We start from the raw sequence: 19,156 nt of genomic DNA on the forward strand, positions 1-19,156 counted from the left end.
AACAGTGACATTTTTCCCCATGTACTGCTCTGCTGTCTTACTCACATTCAACTGATTCGTCTCAACCTAACTGGACAAATGAAGTCTCCATTAACACAGCTACACTTCAGACACTGTGTAAAATGAGCTAATGCTTGCTTGAATTATGTAACAACTGAATCTTCACATTCACATGCTATTTTGTTGAGACTTTATGTAGGCTACAGCAAATATTTAGGAAACTGACACGAGGAGATTGACACCACTCTCACACCTGTATGAAACTTAGGCAGCAGCTGATTAGCTCTGCTTAGCTTAGCATGAAGACCACATAAGGTCTTTATGTTCAGCTAGCTTGCTACTTAGCATTGTTTGATGCATAGAAAAGCATAAGTGCAAATCAACACAGTGGTTTTCTCACCACTGGACCCTGTTTATGTGCAAGCTAACCAGCTGCTAGCACTAGAGTGTATTTCCCAAAACGACAAATTCATTCTCTGAAGTGTACATACATTTTAAAAAATCCCTTTAATTAAAATTAACCAGCCAGGTTGGTGGTCAGGCTGTTAACAGAATAATACACTTTTCTTTTTACTTAAATTTTACCGACACAAAATACATGTATTGGCATGTGGGTAAAATGTGCAGTGTTGAAAAAAAAAAGTGATTTGTGGAACCTGATTTGCATGATAAAGATTCAAATTTTCTAGTTTTTCTAACTCCCCCTGTATAGAGGTTAGGTCTTATTTTTTACACTTGCACCTCCCCCCCATCATCCACAAATGGAAGAAAAAACGTCTTTGCTTTTTAACTCGGCCCATAATGTTGAAGAAACGTTTAGCCTTTTTCTCCTCCTTCCTTCCTTGGGTCTCATTTTGGTCATCTGTCATGTTGTAGGTGTTATTTTGAAGTGTGTCTGGGGTCAGGGGGGTCAGGCTACAGAGGTGAAATACAACACAGATGGTGAAAAAACACAGATGGTCAAATATGTTGTGGAGCAAAAGTCGTTCATTTTGTTTGAGAAAAGAAAAAGCCAAGCTGTTTTTGATTTGATTTTCCGCCTGTGCTTATCTGAACAGATACTGGACCGGTGTCTCCTCTGCTCTGCAGTGACTGTATGTGAATGCTTGAGAGGCCGAGTGTGTGTGTTACATGTTGCTCTGCTATTGACTGTATGAAACCTGTGTGCGAGTGTGTATGTGTGTGGACAGTGGTGTGCTTGCAGTGACTGCATCTTATGGCCATCTGCTCTGAATAAATAAATGTTATATACAAACTGCACCGTCCTCGGCCTCCCTCTGTATTGACCTACAGTCTATGGTATTGACACATGAACTTTATATTTTCAAGGTCCTCCTCCAGGGGGCAGCACACATCTACATTACACAGCTCTCCCACTCCTGTCACTCTCTTTAAAAGGCTCTTATTTTGGTCATTTAAAAACATGTAGAAAATGTTGAGAGTTCAGCAATCTGCCCAAAGTTGGATGACACTATGGATTCCACTTTTGTATGTGTGGTTAAAATAAAGATACAGGGCTGTGTCATAAAGCTCACTGTGTTAAGCAGGCCGCAGATATAAAGAGGCTGTAATCCTCACTGCAACGGCCCTGGTTGATCCTCCCCGATGGCCCTTTGCTGCATGTCATTCCCCCTCTCTGTCTCTTCTGTCAATCCAAAAAATACTATAAATAATAAATAAACAAGGATACAACCAGTTTGCTTAGCATTACTAATTTACTGTCAAAACAGGTCAGTGGTTGCCATGCCACCTGCTTTGGCCTGTCACGTTAAAACAAGAAGCTTGTTACTTGTGTCACTTCATCACTGAGGGGCGGGGTTTTCCTGTGAAATCCTCTTTTATTCTGAGAAGACAACAATACCCAATTAAATAGACACATGTCCACTTTTTATGTTACTTATCCTATGAAGCAGTAAGTTCATTATTCAAATAAATTTAGATTCTAAGATGTCAAAGTGTACAACAGTTTTATTGATCAATGATCAACTCAGGCTTACATGATTACAAGTATACAAGAAATCACTTAAACTGTGACCAGCGAAGACACTTTCTCTCCTCCCCTCCTCTACCTCTCTCACCAAGGCTACAGGAAGTCGTGGCCAGAACTGCATTGAAATGAAAGCAAAATACTTCTGAACATCTGTAAAAATCTAATTTAGCTTAAATGTCGAAATTTGGTGTGAGTGTACATGATCTCATTAACTAAAAAAAATTACCCTCCCCGACAGATTCGGTCATTTTTCATATGTTCAACCCAATGTGGGTCCTCAGGCATAATTTAGGAACACAGGACTTCACCTAAGCTCAATGGCACTTTGCCTCTGGGAGTCTGGAGGTTAATTACACCTCGTCCACCTCTTGCCTTGTGTGAGTCCATCATGTGCGACACAAGCGTTAATCCGTGGTTACATTTATTCTGACCGGCTGAAGACAGACAACTGAGAGAGGCAGGGGGGAGACGGTGAGAGGGGAGAGAGAGAAATACACATTATTGCAGTCTTTCCTAACTTTTCATCCACACATATGGCACTCATTGAAACACACTCACATATACACAATGACAGACACATACATGCACACGAACCGTCTCCTCCTCTCTGCCTGTCTCTGTTATGTAGGTCAGTGTGAGTCATTCTCATGGGCACATGTCCAGACTTCGGCACTATCTGTTACTTTACACAACTGTACAACCGTTGAGTGGCTCTGAATACAGCTATATCATGGCACTAATATAAAACTCAGTAAATCTATAGATCTGTCATTCTCTTTAAAGTCTGCACTTATTAAAAGGTGTTTTCGTAGAGGCTGGTTTCACAAAACTGAACTGGGCGGCGGCTGCAAAAACCTAGGAGTGTTACAATGTGTTATTACACCTGCATCCACCTGTGTGCGCTTTTTTGGTCCAGAACGGACACAGAGTTTTGTTTGTTTTGAATGCTACTCAGCCAGGGTCTTTATAATTACATTGGCTGGTCTCAGAGCTGACAAACCCAGGCTACGGTCACTGTCACAGCACTTTGCTTCAGTTTCTTGGGGGCAAAAGAACATAAGACATGTACAGCTCCCTTTCAGTTCGGCTGCTCTATATTAAGTTCATGCAGTTTACAAATGAGCCTTAAAGTAATTAAATAGCCAGTTCTGGTGACGGTGACGCAGCAGTTCAACCAAAGTCTGAGTGGATCCAGACTCCAGGAGAAGTTGGGTGTGGGGGGCTGCTGACCTTTGACTTATAAGCACAATATGGAAACGAATGTATAGAGATTTTTTTTTTAGCTCAATGAAGACCAACTCAACAAAAACACTGTTCACATAAATTTCAGCATAAAACTGCTGCTACTTCATTTCACATGAGATGAAAGGTGCATTCTGGGAGTTCTCTCTGGAGTGATTTGGCTTTGGAAAGGTCTCATTGGAGCGAGCACAGCCGCGTCAGTCCATGTTTATGAAACCAGCCCTTACGCAAGTTTGAACATTAGGCATCGTCAGTACAGTTCTTAAATGGCAGGTGTGTCCGCAGGAAGCAGGCAGGACCATCTACAGTTTGAAAACTCTAATAACCATAATCCTCTCTGCTTCCTGCTCTGATTACAGGAGTGCAGCGCCCGTTCAATCTCAGTTTTGGCGCAGTGCGTTTGCAACCGTTAAGGCAGCTTGTCTCATTTAGTCCTGTAATGCACTGGGTTGCTGAGGTTGCCGCGGGCCGTGACCTGGTCTGACTGAGGAGCCATCAGACGGAGGAGCCCGTCCATCCTGACGACCGGGCCGACGTGTTGGAGTGTTTGTTTCGGAGATTTAAAAGCAACACTTAGTAAAATAGTTCCAATGCAGCTCAACTGTGGAGTGGTGGTTGTTATCGGTCTGTGGCCGTTATATCACAATCAAAGAAACGGGTGTGGAGGAGGAAATGATGTGGAAAGGTTAACGAGATATGAAGTCAACTGGATTCAACTGCAGAGCAGACTGGTCATTTAGCATGTCCACACCTAGAGGAGGGAGACAGAAAAAGTTAAAAATACATAATAAAAAAATAAAGCCATTTGTGTGTAACTGCAACCACAAACATATCTATGATTCATTTATTTCAATGTGCTTTTATTCTGAAATTCTACAACTTAAAGAGATTGAGATTTGAACAGCTGAGGGAAAGATGCTGCACGGATGAAGGGGGAACAACAACAGAGGCACAGACAGATGCAGATGTGCAGCAGGTGGAACAGCTGGCTGAGGGTGATGTGTTGTACCTTGACAGTGCTGTCAACAGCTCCAGAGAAGAGGCGTCCTCTGGAAACGGCCAGAGCTGTAACACTGCCCTGGTGTCTGAGCAGGGTCTGGGTACAGATCATGTTGTCCATGCTCCACACCTACAAATAAACAAACTACTTAATACAGAACTTTTACTTTCTCCTCTGAAGTTTTATTTCCATGACACAAACATAAAACAAGCTAAACCAAGATCATAAATTGCACCATGTGTCTGGTCAGTCTAAAGTGAACACAGCGACAGACGGCTGAATTATTCTTATATGACTCATTTCAGGTGTTGTGATGCATGAAAACATTCAGTTCCTCTGTTTGAAGTTTCCAAAGATAAAAGGAGGAGTTCAATAGAGTTAGACCAGACTGTTTCCCAGTTTCCAGTCTCTGTGCTAGGCTAAGCTAACACTCCCTGTACAGACATGAGAGCAAGCTGCATCCTCTCATCCAATCCTCAGACAGAAAGGGAAGAGAGGAAGCATATTTCAGACTATCCTGTCAAAATTGACTATTTTATTTAGAACACACACACACACACACACACACACACACACACACACACACACACACACACACACACACACACACACAGAGTCTGTCCTCACCCTGAGGGAGCGGTCGTAGGAGGCGCTGAACACTTTGGTCTGGTCCGGGGTGGAGATGACAGCCAGAGCGTAAACTGTCCCCACATGACCTGTCAGGGTCCTCACCTGCTCCTTAGACTCAATGTCCCACACCTGCAGAGGAGACGGGTGCACCTTCATCATCTTCATCATCATCTTAAATCTAACACTACAAATTTGGCTAATATTTACATAGATACATTGCTGTCATCAGGACACAGCATATATATATATATATATATTATAAATATAAATGTGTAAGCTTGTGTGTGTGTGTGTGTGTGTCCCTTACGTGGATGAGGTTTTCATAGGTGCCACAGACGATGTGGTGGTTGGTGACAGCGATGGAGTAGACGCTGCCGCCACTGGTCTGCAGGACGTGAACACACTCCAGGGAGCGGATGTCCCAGATCTGCCAGGGACGGAGAAAAGAGGGAGTCAGAGGGGATGCTGGGTAAACAAAAAAACTGAAGCAAAGAAAAAGACTTGAGAACTGAGGAAGAAGAGAGAGATCTAAGAGATGTTGACCAATCACTATCCGGCACTGATAACAGTCGATGACACACAAAGTGCACATTTACCAACACACAGGACATGAGTGTATGTGAAGCTGCAGCCTGATGTGAACTCATCATTCAGTTCCATTCAATTATTAAAAACCAAGTGTCATCGGCGATAAGAAACAGTTAACCTCTTTGATACACAGTCTTCTAACCAACTAATGAAGCAGTTAGTTCAGTGTAAGCAGCACTGTGACCTATTAAACAACAGCAGACTGCTTCTAATTCAAGTCAACAGACAGATAATGCGATTGGAATTCGATTTTCTCCGTCATGTATACACCTTAGTCGGAGTATAACTGGACAATGCATGTGCGCATGCTCCACAACCGTAGAGACGGCACCAAGTGGAGCAGAGAAGCCGCCCAAAACCGACAAAGTAAAGAAAAAAACCCAACATCAGCGCCGAGTCAATGCATTTCACACAGCGCAACCAGCAAGAGTGTTTTATTAAAAAAGAAAGAGAGAGAGAGAGAGAGGAAAAAGGAAGCTCGTATCCTATTCTTATTAAAAAAGAAAGAGAGAGAGAGAGAGAGAGAGGAAAAAGGAAGCTCGTATCCTATTCTCCACGCATCCAGCCCAGACTGACGCGTCTGGTCGGGAACTGCAGTTGAGAATTTATTATTAAGCTACTTAGTTGTTTATATTCAGTTTTTTAGGAGGTGACAGAAACGTCAACAGGACAGGGGGCGTATTAACCCGCTGAAACGACGGGTGACGCCGCATGAGGTGGCGGACCCCGTCAGTTATTCGGTTTTCTCAGTTGCATGTATATTGAGACAAGGACAGAAGTCCGACTTGACGCCAAAATCGAATTTTGAGCATAGCTCGATTAAGCTCTGCATGTAAACGTACTGAGTGATATCTACTCCATATTAGACAGAACCATGTACTAGGTACTTTAATTTGGTTGAACTCTGTGGTGGGATGACTGTAGAGTTTCCGAGCCCCCATACCCAACCACATCTGTACTGTGGTGCGTTCCATGAGTCAAACACCTACAAAGCATGAAAATGTAACATCCTGCTTTCATATTTAACCCCCACAAGATTTGTCACAGGGCGTCTTCCACTCTCCTTGGCCCATTAGTTGTGTCTATATTTAAACAATCAAATAAAAGGCAAACAGACAAACAAATAACAGGAGTTGCTTAGAAAGCAATGTTAACTTTGCTAACTTTAAAAATACAAGTATTAAGTATGAGAAGTTAATTTCTTGCTTTTAACAAGACTTGAGTGCAAAAATGTTTCTGTTTTAACACCGTCTAAACACTGACTGTAATTAGGAGCAGTCTTCTGTGTTAGTTACATAACTTTGTATCAAGTTACATCATTATATAAATGTTCAAAGGGATATTTTTCATTGAATATTTGCAACATTTGTGGAGTCCATTTCTGCAGCTAAACATTTGCTAAATGACTTGAGCCAAGTATTAGCCAGAGAGCGACTGCTCCACTTCCAGGCTTCAGAAAACACCAGTCGTCTACTTTATCTTTTCATTTCATCTCCCTGTCCTCACTTCATTCCCACAAACAGTCGCTCTGTCTCTGCTCCCTGCTCTGTTCCTCTCTTCATCTCTCTCCAGCGTCCCTGAGGTATTCATTAGTGACCAGCTCCAGCAAGACAGACACACACACAGACACACACACACAGACACACACACACACAGACACACACACACACACACACACACACACACACACACACACACACACACACACACACACACACACACACACACACACACACACACACACACACACACACACACACACACAAGGTTTTCAACAACGAGGCAGTGAATGAAGATGACAGTCAGACAGAGACACAAAGCTCTTTTTATACAGAGAATACAGACCAATTACTGGCTACAATATATCCAAATGGCTTTGACACACAAGCACACACAAGCACACACAAGCACACACAAGCACACACAAGCACACACAAACCCTCCCCAGTGACTGCTACAGTTCTATACTCCAGCTAATTAGCACCCAGAGTGAGCTCAACACTGACAACAGGCTGATGCACATCGGAGCTAAAAACCACACAGTAACAAATGGACACACACACACAGAGCATCTAAACATGTAGCATCTGTCTCTGCTATTTATTTCAATTAATAATGTGGAGAATTAACAACCAAATGCACCTTTGTTTGCTTGGGCAACTCCACACAACAACTGGATCCATATAGTGTTTCCCATACATTCATTTATTCGTGGCGGCCCGCCACAAATAGATTTTTTGGCTTTTGGCTCGACCAACGCAATATCGTTCCGTTCGGATGAACCAATCACAAGCCCCCGACCCCCCGCCACAGTCTCCTTGCAAACCTGTGGAAACACTGATACAGTCTACCTACCTATCCTTCTCATCCACTACAGTCACTGGCAGCAGCTGCCAAACTGAAAACTTGATGAGCTGCATCTGAGTACAACATCTCAGATCACTTCAGGTCATTGTCTCTTAAAACACTCACTGTGGGCCTTTTATTTCATTCACACCATCCGCCTTAGTTACTGTTGCTAAGTAGTCTTAGTCATCACTGACCCAGCAAGCCAAGCAAAGTAGACTTTAGTGGCCGTTTATTTTTTACAGCTGAGTAATATGAAAACAGAAAGCCTTCAGGGTTTTAAATATTCTGAATAAAATGTATTGCGACAGATAGATAGATAGATAGATAGATAGATAGATAGATAGATAGATAGATAGATAGATAGATAGATAGATAGATAGATAGATAGATAGATAGATAGATAGATAGATAGATAGATAGATAGATAGATAGATAGATAGATAGATAGATAGATAGATAAATTCGTCTTTGACAGGCTCGCAGTATTATCAGACAGTTGTTATTGGGATCTCTAACAGCCTGGACAGACTACGGTGCTTCAGCAGGAGTAATAGGATCCGTCACACAGGTCTGACTGTGGAATGTCTGGAACGTAAACTTCCCCTAAACCAAATCACAAGCCAGGTCAGAGTTGGGAGTTACACAGGTGTACCTGTAGTTTCATTTGCACTCTTTTCCTCCTGTTGGTTTTAGAAAAGCTAATCAGCATCTAGGAAGCCGCCTGGAAACTAGTGACGGTTGCTAGGCAGTGACCGGACACATCAAAACATGGATTTGAATGATCATGTGCGTGTCCCCTCCACCTCCACCTACCTTGATGGTCTGATAGGAGCCACTGTACAGGTGGTTCTGGGAGGCCACCAGTGCTCTGACCCAGTGATTCAGACCGGTCAGCTCCTTCTTCAGCTTCAGCTCCGTGCCCACGATGTCCCACACCTGCACACACACAAAAAATGAGCTTCAGTGAAACCACAGGATAAACAAACTACACAAAGTTCAGAGAAAGAAAAAAGAAAACATCCGTCAGAGAAAGTTCCTGTGACAAAGGTTTCCTGTAAAACTCACAAAAAGAAATCCTCTAACAATGAGTTGTTCACTGGCCTTTCACTCAACACATCAACTCAGTGAAAGTCCGTGAAAAAAAATTAAAGTGCACGAGGGCGCACACATACACACACAGACACACAGGCTGTGTACTCAGAGCTGAGCTGGGAAATCAGTTAATTGCATGATGTCACTGAGCTAAGACAGAGCTGGTGGGAGACGGGGGGAGAGGAGGAGGAGGGGGTGGGGGGCAAAGTGGAGGGGAAAGAGAGGAAAGTCCCTGTGTAAGAGCTATGACGCACACACACACACACACACACACACAGTGCCACAATCACCCCCTCCGCTCCTCTCACTTGCTCGTAACCATGGTTACAAAGACAAGGCTCCAGCCACTGTTTGTTACTGTTTTTCTTCACTCAGACTGATTTTGCAGAGCAGCTCCAGTCACAGAGTGTTTGTGTGTATTCACACCAAAGGTCAATTCCAAACATTTGTTTATTGTTTATGTTTATACATTGTTTATTGAACTTTTGTTCAGATGTTCACTGACATTTGTACTGAAACACCTTTAACCAATGAGCCAAATTACATTTTGGCTGCTACTGACTAAACAAACCACTAAACTTTCACTGACTGACTTCAGCACAGCGTTTGATCCTGGTTCTGATTGATTCGAAGTCTAAAACAACATCACCTCCAGTATAATACAGGTCTCTATGGTTCAGCTTCAGTTTCATAACTGTTTTCACAGACCTCATTGTGTACCTTATAACAACAACAACAACCTGTGTCACTCTCCATGTTCTTATCTGGTCTTATATTCTCATTTTCTGCACATATAAAATATTATTCATATTAATCAGCTCCATTTTTATTCTGTCAGTCTCTCAAATCCTCATGAGTCTGAAATGAAAAAGTGAACGCCTTCCCTCGTCACTTGAAACTAGCATTAAGTTTACTATCACACATTGCTTCTCACTGCTCCTATAATACAACCTGAATCAATCCCACTTTGACATTTATCTGGTACAAAGAGTTTGAGCCATGCGTCTGTTTCTCTCCTCAACACATTAAACTTGACTTTTAACTTCACTGTGACCTTTAAAACACTAAGAGGGAGAACATCTCAGATCTTATTTCATCTTGTAGATCTCTTATCTAACTGTGTTTGTTTCAATCCTTTATTTGCACTTTGTTGATTTTACTGCCATGTTTTTTCATGGTGTATCTGTTCTCGTTGTACTCAAATTGTTGTATCATTAAATGTATTTAACTGTTGTAGAAGATAAGTTACTTAATAAAAATGACTGTAAAAAATATGGACGTAGCATCCATGACGTCACCCGGTTTTGGGGAGTTGTTTTTGTGACTCAAATATGGCGGCCTGAACAGCGCCATGTTGGATTGGCCGGCCGAGAACCCGCCCACTGGCCTCGAAACAGCTGTCTCCAGACCGCTCCGGACCTGTCACTCAACGTTTCCGCGCCCTAATTGGCCAGAATTTTAAACCTAATAATAGTAAAACGGTAGAGTTTAAAAGACAACAACTATCGATTGAGACCAAAAAACGTGATGACACCAGGCTTTGATCATGTTTTTTGGGATGTAAAATGGGCGATTTTAACATGGGGGTCTATGGAGAATGCTGCTTTCTGACACCAGCCCCCAGAGGAAGCCGAGGGGATTGCAGAGAAGTGAGCTACACTTCTCAGACCGACAACTGCCCCCTTGCTTAATACTTATTTCTAACTACTAGTATGAGTTTATTGAATACCTTTACATATTACCATGCTGTATATAGATACTCTCTACTAGAGACAAACAAAAATTATCTGAAAAGACACGCTACAGCGGTCACACAGTGCTGACCCTGAAAGGTGAGAGGTTTGTATGCCTGCTCTTATTCTTGTTATTGCTCCAGTTTCTGTTGCTTTTATAAGTGTAGAAACATTTTCATATGAGCTGTAAATAAATCTGGACAACTTGAAAACTGATGTCTCTGCCGAGCACATTCAATATGACACACAGCTTGCACTGGGTGATAAATCGTGTAGAGAGCTGTACCTTGATGGCCTTGAGGGAGCCGCTGAACAGCATGTTGTGGGAGGAGACCAGAGTGCATACAGGGTTGTCATGGGCACGGATAGTATTGACTTTCTGCAGGGTCTGGATGTCCCACACCTACGCAGGACAGTGACAAGACAAGAAAAGGGCAGAAACAAACCTTTTTAAAAACAACTCAACTGCAGCAGCGTTCCCTTCAACAGGAAGCAGCGACGGGAATGTTACTTACGATGATGGTGCAGTCTGCAGAGCCACTGTATAGCCTGTTTCTATGGAGACAACAAAACATATACATATCAAGCGTGATTCTCAGTTCATATGAATCTAATGATCACAGTATGTATGTTTAGGTGCATGTGTGCATTTTATTACCCCTGGATACACAGAGCCAGAACGATGCCGTCATGACCCTCGAGGGTTTTCTGACATTTGTAGGTGGTGCAGGTGTCCCACACCTGAGGGGGAGGGGAGGAGACTCATGAACATACTGCTAAAAATAGCATTTCTGTTTGGATGTGTGCATCTTTAAGCTGCAATCTGAAGCTGTGTTATGAATGGAGTCTGTGTTTAAACTGATAATATCAGTGCTTCACATAAATGTTGTGATACAGGGTGGCCATGTTGTTACAGGCACTTGGCAGATGTCTGGTCTGAGTTTTTAGACCCTCTACCACTAAATAACATTAAATAATCAAGGAAGGTTGTTTTTAAGTGTGTGCATTGATAGTTACCTTGATAGTCTTATCTGAGGATCCTGAGAAGAGCAGGTCACCGGTGGAGTAGACACACAGACACCAAACTGGACCCTGGTGGCCAACAAACGTGCCCTTACACTTGAAGATCTGCTGCGGGTCGTATGCTGCACGAGGGCACAGAGATTGGAGTGTGTCAAGTACAGAAATGGGTTACGTAGGTGAGGAAAGGAGAAGGGTTGCTGAGGGAAGGTGGGTGGATGTAAAGGAGAAGCAAAAATGAGGAAGGAGTGGCCAGAAAAGGAAGTCGGGGGTTCAATGTGAAATTTCAAAATCAAGTACAGTGATGAAATCAAAGAAACATGATGGGGTCAAGTTCTTAGCAAATGAAGAGGTGAAGCGTAAAGGAGGACAGACAGGCCAATACTTACAGCCCAGGATTCCCATGTTGAGCCTAGCGTTGATGTGGGACAACTCATCCTTCAGAGACACACAAAATTAATTTGCAGTATTTCATAAGTTGACTACTAATTTAACAATCAAGCACTGCTGTTCTGACTTATACATTACATATCTGAGAACTTCCGTTCTTTTATTCTGGTTTCACAATCCTACTTTTTCTTCCATACACATTTGTCTATGTAGCTGTCTGTACACATGCACACACACACACACACACACACACACACACACTTACATTAAGCATGGAGGCATCTCTACGAAACTCCATCAAGTCCTCGCTCAGTTTACTCTGGTTCTCATCCAACACATCTGAGAAACACACAGACACAATGACTTAAAACAGGTCGGTAAAGATGAACTGATGCAGCTTTTCTGATATCAATCCTTTTACAAATCTTAGAGTCACATACAACAAGTATAGATTCACATGTAATGCTTAAATCTGCAAAATGAAAAGGATGAATTCATCAAATAATCACTGATCAAATGATAATATAGCAATAAAGAAGTAGAAGTAAGTCTGATGAGCAGGTCCTTTTTTACTTTTTTACAATTGACAACTATCAGTGGATTTCTACAGGAACAAGGAAAGTCTGCTATGTGTGTGTTTTTCCAATGATTTTGTGCAGATTTATGGATGGATAGCAGCAATCTTAGAAATAAGGTATGAGCGCACTTCTTTTAGTCCACATCTCACAGTCAGGTCTGGTTAACTTCACTAAAATTAGCAAGTATCTCTGTCATTCTCACATCCTGTTTTGTAAAACATGATAATATACTGTATAAACAATTAAAAGGAGCTCCTGACATCACATCACTAGTTTCTCAACGCTCAGAAGTGAACAAGACACTATTTCGAATTGAAGTGTGTCATCATGTAAGTCAGTGTTGTAATGAAGAATCTAATCCTTGTCCTGTGTGACTGAATGAAAAACTTTATTTGTTCCTGAATCTTACCAAATTTGAGCTCCAGGTTCTTCTCTAGCTGATCTAATTTCTCCGATAGTTTGCCCAACATGGAGCGCAGGAAGGCAATGTCTTGGTCCTTCTGGGCCAGAGTCAGCTGCATCTCATGGAACCTTAAGGGGTCAAAGGTCACACACAGTTGATCGGTTTGGCAAATACCTGGATACATCAACTATTAGCTCTCCTGATGACAATAAATCAATGGTTTTGCATTGTTATTATAACAAAAAGCATCATGTCTGCTCACCTGTCATCAGTCTGCTGCAGGAACTCCTTCAGTCCCTCAAATTTACACACCTCCAGATGTGTTTCATACGTGTCCTGGTTACCAATGAAGGTGCAGCTGTCATGGAGCAGAAGAGAGACAGATTAGTTAGAAGAGGGAAGTTAAGCAAGAGAGGAAATTCAGATTACCAGGTGAATAAAGTTTTAAACTGGTGTCATGAATCATTTATCAACATGTGTGTGTTTAGGACTCACCCATATTTGGAGTGTGGACATTTGATGTGCTCACATTCTTTGAGGTGAGCCTCCAGGTTCATGGTGAGCAGAGGGGGGCAGGAGGGGTTGTTGGGACAGCGGACTGGCCTGTAGTCACAGCTGGCCTCGTGTTCTCTGCAGAGACGCACAGAGAGACAACATCAGTGATAATGTGGCAGTTTGTTTCCGTGTTAAGGTAAGTCATATCACATCCATAGAGTGGCAGATGAAGTCCTTACTTGCGTGTGGACAGCTTGATGGTGAACGGGCAGCCCAGTGGGTCCACCTCATACGCTCCTGGCTTCCCAGCCACCGTGGCATTGGAGGCGGTGGCCCCCCCGGCCACGCTGGCTGTGGCCCTGCAGCCGTATTTACAGTGGATGAACAGCTCTCCAATCTGCTCGGCCACCGCGATGTTGTTCACCACAACTGTTAGCTTAGCCGCATCCACTGGGCACTTGTCTGCGAAAAGAAGAAACATCAAAGAAAGGTTGTATTAAACAAGACTTTGAACTTCAGCAGAAGCACTGGTAAATCTAGATGATATACAGCCATTATTTATCTTATTAGTCCCATCACATACTGTACATCTGTTACACTTTGAGACTCACCTGAAGTCAAGGCACATCGTCTGCAGAAGGTGTGCTGAGGAGGGAGAGAGAAACGGGTGAGGTGACACTTTTTTTATCTTTATGATAATACTGTATGTTTTAACACAACTAATTGCACATATACTATTATTTTTTATTCAGAAGCTTTAGGTAAGTTAACTTACCCCACATGTGGTGATAACAGGGTCCTTGAAGACATTACAGCAGAGCTGGCAGCACAGTTTTACTGATGGCTGCTCAGCAAACACCTGGGGTTCCTGCACACAAATGCAAAACAGTTTGTCAGTTTGTGGAGTCATTTCTGTTTGATTGTCAGATGTGATTGGGAAGATCTGTTTATGTTTGTTGTCATAAATGTGATACTGTGAGAAATATGTTTACCGTGTCTTCCTCCTCCTCATGCAGAGAAAAAGTGGAGCGCAGAGACATGTTGGACTCAGAGTGGAGAGATCGGACAGAGATAGCCGAATCAGACCTCCGAGGGGTTCCAATAGGAGGCTGAGGGAGGGCAGAGGACAGAAGAAGAAGTTGTACAAGAGGAATACATTTCAAAGTGTTTTATATATACATGATCAGATTTGACAGCCTTTTTTTTTTTACATATGTTTAGCAGTTTTCAATTTTACTGTGCTGAACTGCAAAGACATAAGATGTAAAAGGTGTCCGTATGTACCATTACATCATCATCGTCACGGGGGGAGTAGGTCAGAGTGCTGGAGGAGGAGGGAGTTCTCCTATGCTGCTTGTAGGTGCTGGACGCTTCTGCTGGAAACACATGAAAACAACTTCAGCAGCAAGAATAGAATACCAGATGGACAAAAAGAAAAACAGAGATGAAAATGCAGAGGAGGAAAGAGTATTTAGAATAGAGAAGATAATTCAGTGTCACCTTTGGCTCCAGCAGCCACCGCTGAGAAGGTTGGGCCGAATGAGGCTTCCATCCTGCTCTGCAGCGAAGAGAGTACGGAGCAATGGAGTCAACTATCAGTTAACAAAAAAAAGAGTTATTATTATTACAAAAGTGCAACACAAGTACAGTCAGGGTATCTCATTAAAATCGGTTTCCACGCTACAGTGTCTCTCACCACACTGCTGGAGTCTGCTGGGGGGGTGGAAGGGCTGCTGGGGATGGCTGCTGTGGCAGCAGCTGCTGCCGCTCCTCCGGAGTATCGGTTGTAGCGAGGTGTTTTACCACTGCTCATAACCCGAAGCACACACACATGCACTGGGAAACGCTAGCAGCTAGCTGGACGGCTAGGCCTGGGAAGAGGACAAAGAGACGTGCAGGGAGGTGAAGAGGAACGAAGGGCATTAGTGAAGAGAAGATTGGGAGAGACATGTTCTGACACAAAGTAATAACACCTGTGTTTTAAAACAGTATAAATACATAATGTTGGCCATAAGTTGCCTCCGTGTTTAAACAGGAACAGAGAAAAACACACTCCCACACTTGGCCCAAAAAGTAATGGCAAATGCCAGCAGCTACAATACAGATTAAATCTACCTAAGACGAGAGGAAAGGAAACGCAGTGAGAAATATGTGCATCATGGAGATTGTACAGTTGAGTTACACTGGCTGAAGGAGGTCTGACCTACATTACTGGCTTCAGGGACAACAACACAATCGACCATAACCATTCCACAGAAATCGTTACAGCAAAGAGGACTTGTTCATGGTTTTGTTTTGCAACTTGATTTTTTATAGTTCATAAAAAATCTTAAACAGAGTGAGAAGACAAATTCAGTTTTACCTGGGTTCAAAGTTCAGTCAGAAATTTACAGGTTAAATTAATAAGAAAAAAGGTTTCATGACGGAAGCTTGTTATAATGTTTTTCTTATGACAGTTTTGCTTAAAGCAGAAGTAAGCGATCCGGTCGTTTTGGCTAACTTCTTGTCAGCCGATGGACTTAGCAGTCCCCGCCCTCGTCATAGATCTATTGGTCCTCGTCCCTACGTCACCACATTCACGCGCATCCCTTGGCTGCACACACAGAGAGGACCGCCCCTTTATGCCGTTCTCTCTCCTCATTAGATAAAGGTTGTAGGATACAAGGAAGTATACAAGAAGTTTTCTCCTCGGCTTACAGCAGAGCAGAGTGACTGACAGACCCAAGCACTCTATGTAAGTGATTGCTGTCTGAAGATATAACTATTTAAGACTTATATTAACACAAACATTCTGCTTACCGTAAAACTTCAAATAATGGCCGAGTCCCAAATTGCCGCCGGTCCCAATTAACCGCCGGGTGTAGCAAAATATTTTTTATATTAAACGCCCATCCCAAATAAACGCCGGGTCAAACATTGTTTTTCTGGTTGCCAAAAAATATTCTCTGCAAATATAGCGGGTGTCTCTAGACATTAAAGTCGGCCGAGGACTGACGAGACGTCAGCTGGTTGCTCCTGCCCGGTCTGTCCACTCCTCTCAGCCGCACTTCAGCACCTGTCCTGGGCTGCACAGTGTCGGCTCGGCTCGGCTCGGCTCGGCTCGCTCCTCGTTTTAAATGACTTCACTCCTTTTAAAAGTAGCGTAAACAGCCTACTGTTCTCTGATTACTCATGCGCGTATTTAGTTAGGCTATAGCTACGTTGCATTATTATTAGTTATAGACCTATACTTCATTCAATCAACAACAACAACAACAAAGAACAGAGGAGCGAGCCAACAGGTGCTGAAGTGTGGGAGAGGAGTGGAGAGACTGGGCGTCCGCAGGGTTTTTGCAACTTGCGGCGGATCAGAGAGGCGGAGGACCGACATGACGGGGGGTCTCGGTCTCCTGGTACCTGTGCGGGTCAGGACGGTGGAGGTCAGCGAGACCGAGAACGAGTCCGCCCTGGCCGTATTTACAGTAATGCCTTGAGAAACGCACGTATCATTCCACGCCTGCCGCCACAGAGTGAAGCCTCTTTCCCCAGAAGGAGGTCCAGGTTGAACACTATTAATAAACGCAGGTCCCAAATAAACGCAGGTCCCTAATAAACGCCTGTTGATTTGAGCGATTTAAGCAAATAAACGCCCGGGCCCTTATTTGGTGTTTTACGGTACTTCTGCTTTAATGTGCACAATGTAGAGAAGTAGGATATATATGTAAGAAAACTATTAGGCTGAGAATTAAGTGAAGTGATGCCCAAGGATGGTATCAGTCAGGGTCAGGGTTAACAATCAACATTAAATCCAGTTCATTTTTTAAAATGACTAATACAATGTCAAGATTTCAATTGTCATTTTTATCATGATGAAATTCTCTTGCCCATGTCTCCTCTGTGCATCCATCCTCCAGTCACATGTATAAAATTACAGGCAAAATTCAAGTTACAACTTTAGTCAGCAGCAATAGTGAAATACAGGAAATCCAACACTGCAAAAATAACTGGTTCTCTTTTCAATTTCCAACACTGCAAAAGTAAACTTATCCTGTGCGTCCCTGAAGCAGCAATGCTCCTATACACAATTTATTTTCTGACAGAAGTTAGTTCTTGGTTCCCCAGAGATGTACAAACAACAGCTGTGTGACTGCATGCAGCACTGACCCCAAGAGTGAGAAACATCTGCAAACCCTCCAACACCCAGAGGAAGGCAGAGAGGGAGGGGGGCCACAGAGACAAAGTGAGGGGGGAGACGGAACAACCAAAAGACCGGTGATCCGGATAACTAGACACACTGATGTAAACACAAAGGCATGCGGACAGTCAGCTCATATGGTAACAAGCTGCACGATCTGCCAGTGAAACTATCCCGGACCCCTGATCTGCTCCCACCAGCGTCACTGTCTCTGGTTCACAGGCCAGGAGATTCCCGTAAAGAGGAGCCTCGACACAGAGGAGCAGTGTTGGGCACGTTACTTTTAAAATGTAATTGTTATAGTTACTAGTTACTTTCCCCCAAAAGTAACTGAGTTAGTAACTGAAGTAACTTACTACATAATAAGAATAACTAATTACCAGGGAAAGTAACTATTGCGTTATAAAAAACTCAAATATGTCAACTTAGACTCGAGACTCGCCCCCCTAACCTCCCGTACCTGGAGCTAACGTCGCGGAGGGATACCGAGTGAGTTGGTTAGTTCCAGATAAACGGCTTTTTTCCGACTAGATGGTGGACTGAAAAAAAATGTGTCTATACAGTACATTTTAACGGGTGTATTATTTTGTGACAGGACTTCTTGAACGGCGCATTTTGTTGTCGAACGGCGTTATAACGGAGGAAACAGTAACTTTTTTCGATTACTCGTTACTGAAAAAAGTAGCGCGTTAGTAACGCCGTTTTTCCCGTCACTGCAGAGGAGGGGGCGGACCGCGGATACACAACGACCCAAAGTTGAACACTGACAGCAAAAGAGGCTAAACGTCCAAACACACGGAACACGAATGGAACAGTTACACACGTGTTTGTCACTGTCAACAACAACAACATACGCCACAGTTTCTTACAAACCCCTCGTCTTGTTAACGACCATTTTAAACTGCGATAACTAGCGGGCTAAAGCGGCTTGTTTGCTAGCTTAAGTTAGCTAATGTTGTTTTGTGTGCAATCACTAACGCTGACGGTCTTTGGCAAACTCTGCTAACCACCGACAGAAACTCCGCGTTGTTCTGTGGTCGCTGATGTGATTTTGTTGAAAGCAGCGCGTTTGTAGTTTGTGGACTTACCATTATTTTTGTGACAGCGCAGCACAGAGACTGCAGACGATACCCTAAATCTTCCCCTTCTCTCTGCCTCACCAACACGCAGCTGAATTCCCGCAATGCACTCTGGGACATGTAGTAGAACGCCTACAGCTGCCCTCGCCAAGAGAACCCGGCTCTCTGCGGTTGGACTGCGCTACCCACAATCCACTGCGTGGGGCTGCTATTGGACTCGTTGCTGTCAGTATTCCGCAAACCAACAGCAAAGCTCGGTATTCCCAATTATATCCACTTTCTCTCCGATTCCGCGTCGTTATTGGCTCTCGTCGGGACCGAACCATCAGGCGACGGACTCCACTATCACGTTTTACGGTGAACGCACGTGCACGGTGGTGTGATGTGGAGAGA

General features: G+C 43.3%; 1 protein-coding gene across 4 annotated transcripts; it reads right to left on the reverse strand.

Annotated features, from left to right (window-relative positions):
- Positions 1 to 1,950: 1,950 nt before the first annotated feature.
- traf7 (TNF receptor-associated factor 7) lies at positions 1,951 to 18,856 on the reverse strand. 4 transcript variants are annotated; one of them, XM_085785258.1, is made up of 22 exons: positions 18,773 to 18,856; positions 15,210 to 15,381; positions 15,011 to 15,068; positions 14,795 to 14,883; positions 14,503 to 14,619; positions 14,286 to 14,378; positions 14,122 to 14,155; positions 13,750 to 13,972; positions 13,511 to 13,645; positions 13,278 to 13,373; positions 13,022 to 13,143; positions 12,300 to 12,373; positions 12,034 to 12,082; positions 11,642 to 11,769; positions 11,283 to 11,365; positions 11,140 to 11,179; positions 10,911 to 11,027; positions 8,613 to 8,735; positions 5,170 to 5,289; positions 4,860 to 4,991; positions 4,242 to 4,361; positions 1,951 to 3,983 (listed from the first exon to the last, which is right to left on the reverse strand). In XM_085785258.1, the coding sequence occupies exons 2-22, from the start codon at positions 15,321 to 15,323 to the stop codon at positions 3,969 to 3,971; spliced, it is 2,082 nt and encodes a 693-aa protein (XP_085641384.1). In that variant the 5' UTR covers positions 15,324 to 15,381; positions 18,773 to 18,856; the 3' UTR covers positions 1,951 to 3,968. The 4 variants fall into 4 exon arrangements, with proteins under 4 accessions (XP_085641384.1, XP_085641383.1, XP_085641382.1 ...); XM_085785257.1 differs by having other exon boundaries at positions 14,795 to 14,886; XM_085785256.1 differs by having other exon boundaries at positions 15,207 to 15,381.
- Positions 18,857 to 19,156: the final 300 nt, after the last annotated feature.

Source organism: Trachurus japonicus, chromosome 8 (assembly GCF_045865225.1).
Source record: "Trachurus japonicus isolate A0001 chromosome 8, Traja_1.0".
Classification (NCBI taxonomy): Eukaryota; Metazoa; Chordata; class Actinopteri; order Carangiformes; family Carangidae; genus Trachurus; species Trachurus japonicus.

What these genes read in the sequence shown, in the direction of transcription:
- traf7 (XM_085785255.1), bottom strand. Translation starts at nt 15,323, where the DNA reads ATGAGCAGTGGTAAAACACCTCGCTACAACCGATACTCCGGAGGAGCG. An exon ending in GAGATGCCTCCATGCTTAAT is followed by an intron (nt 12,083 to 12,299) that starts GTAAGTGTGTGT and finishes GTGTCTCTGAAG; the next exon opens with GATGAGTTGTCCCACATCAA. An exon ending in CCTCAGATAAGACTATCAAG is followed by an intron (nt 11,366 to 11,641) that starts GTAACTATCAAT and finishes CCTCCCCCTCAG; the next exon opens with GTGTGGGACACCTGCACCAC.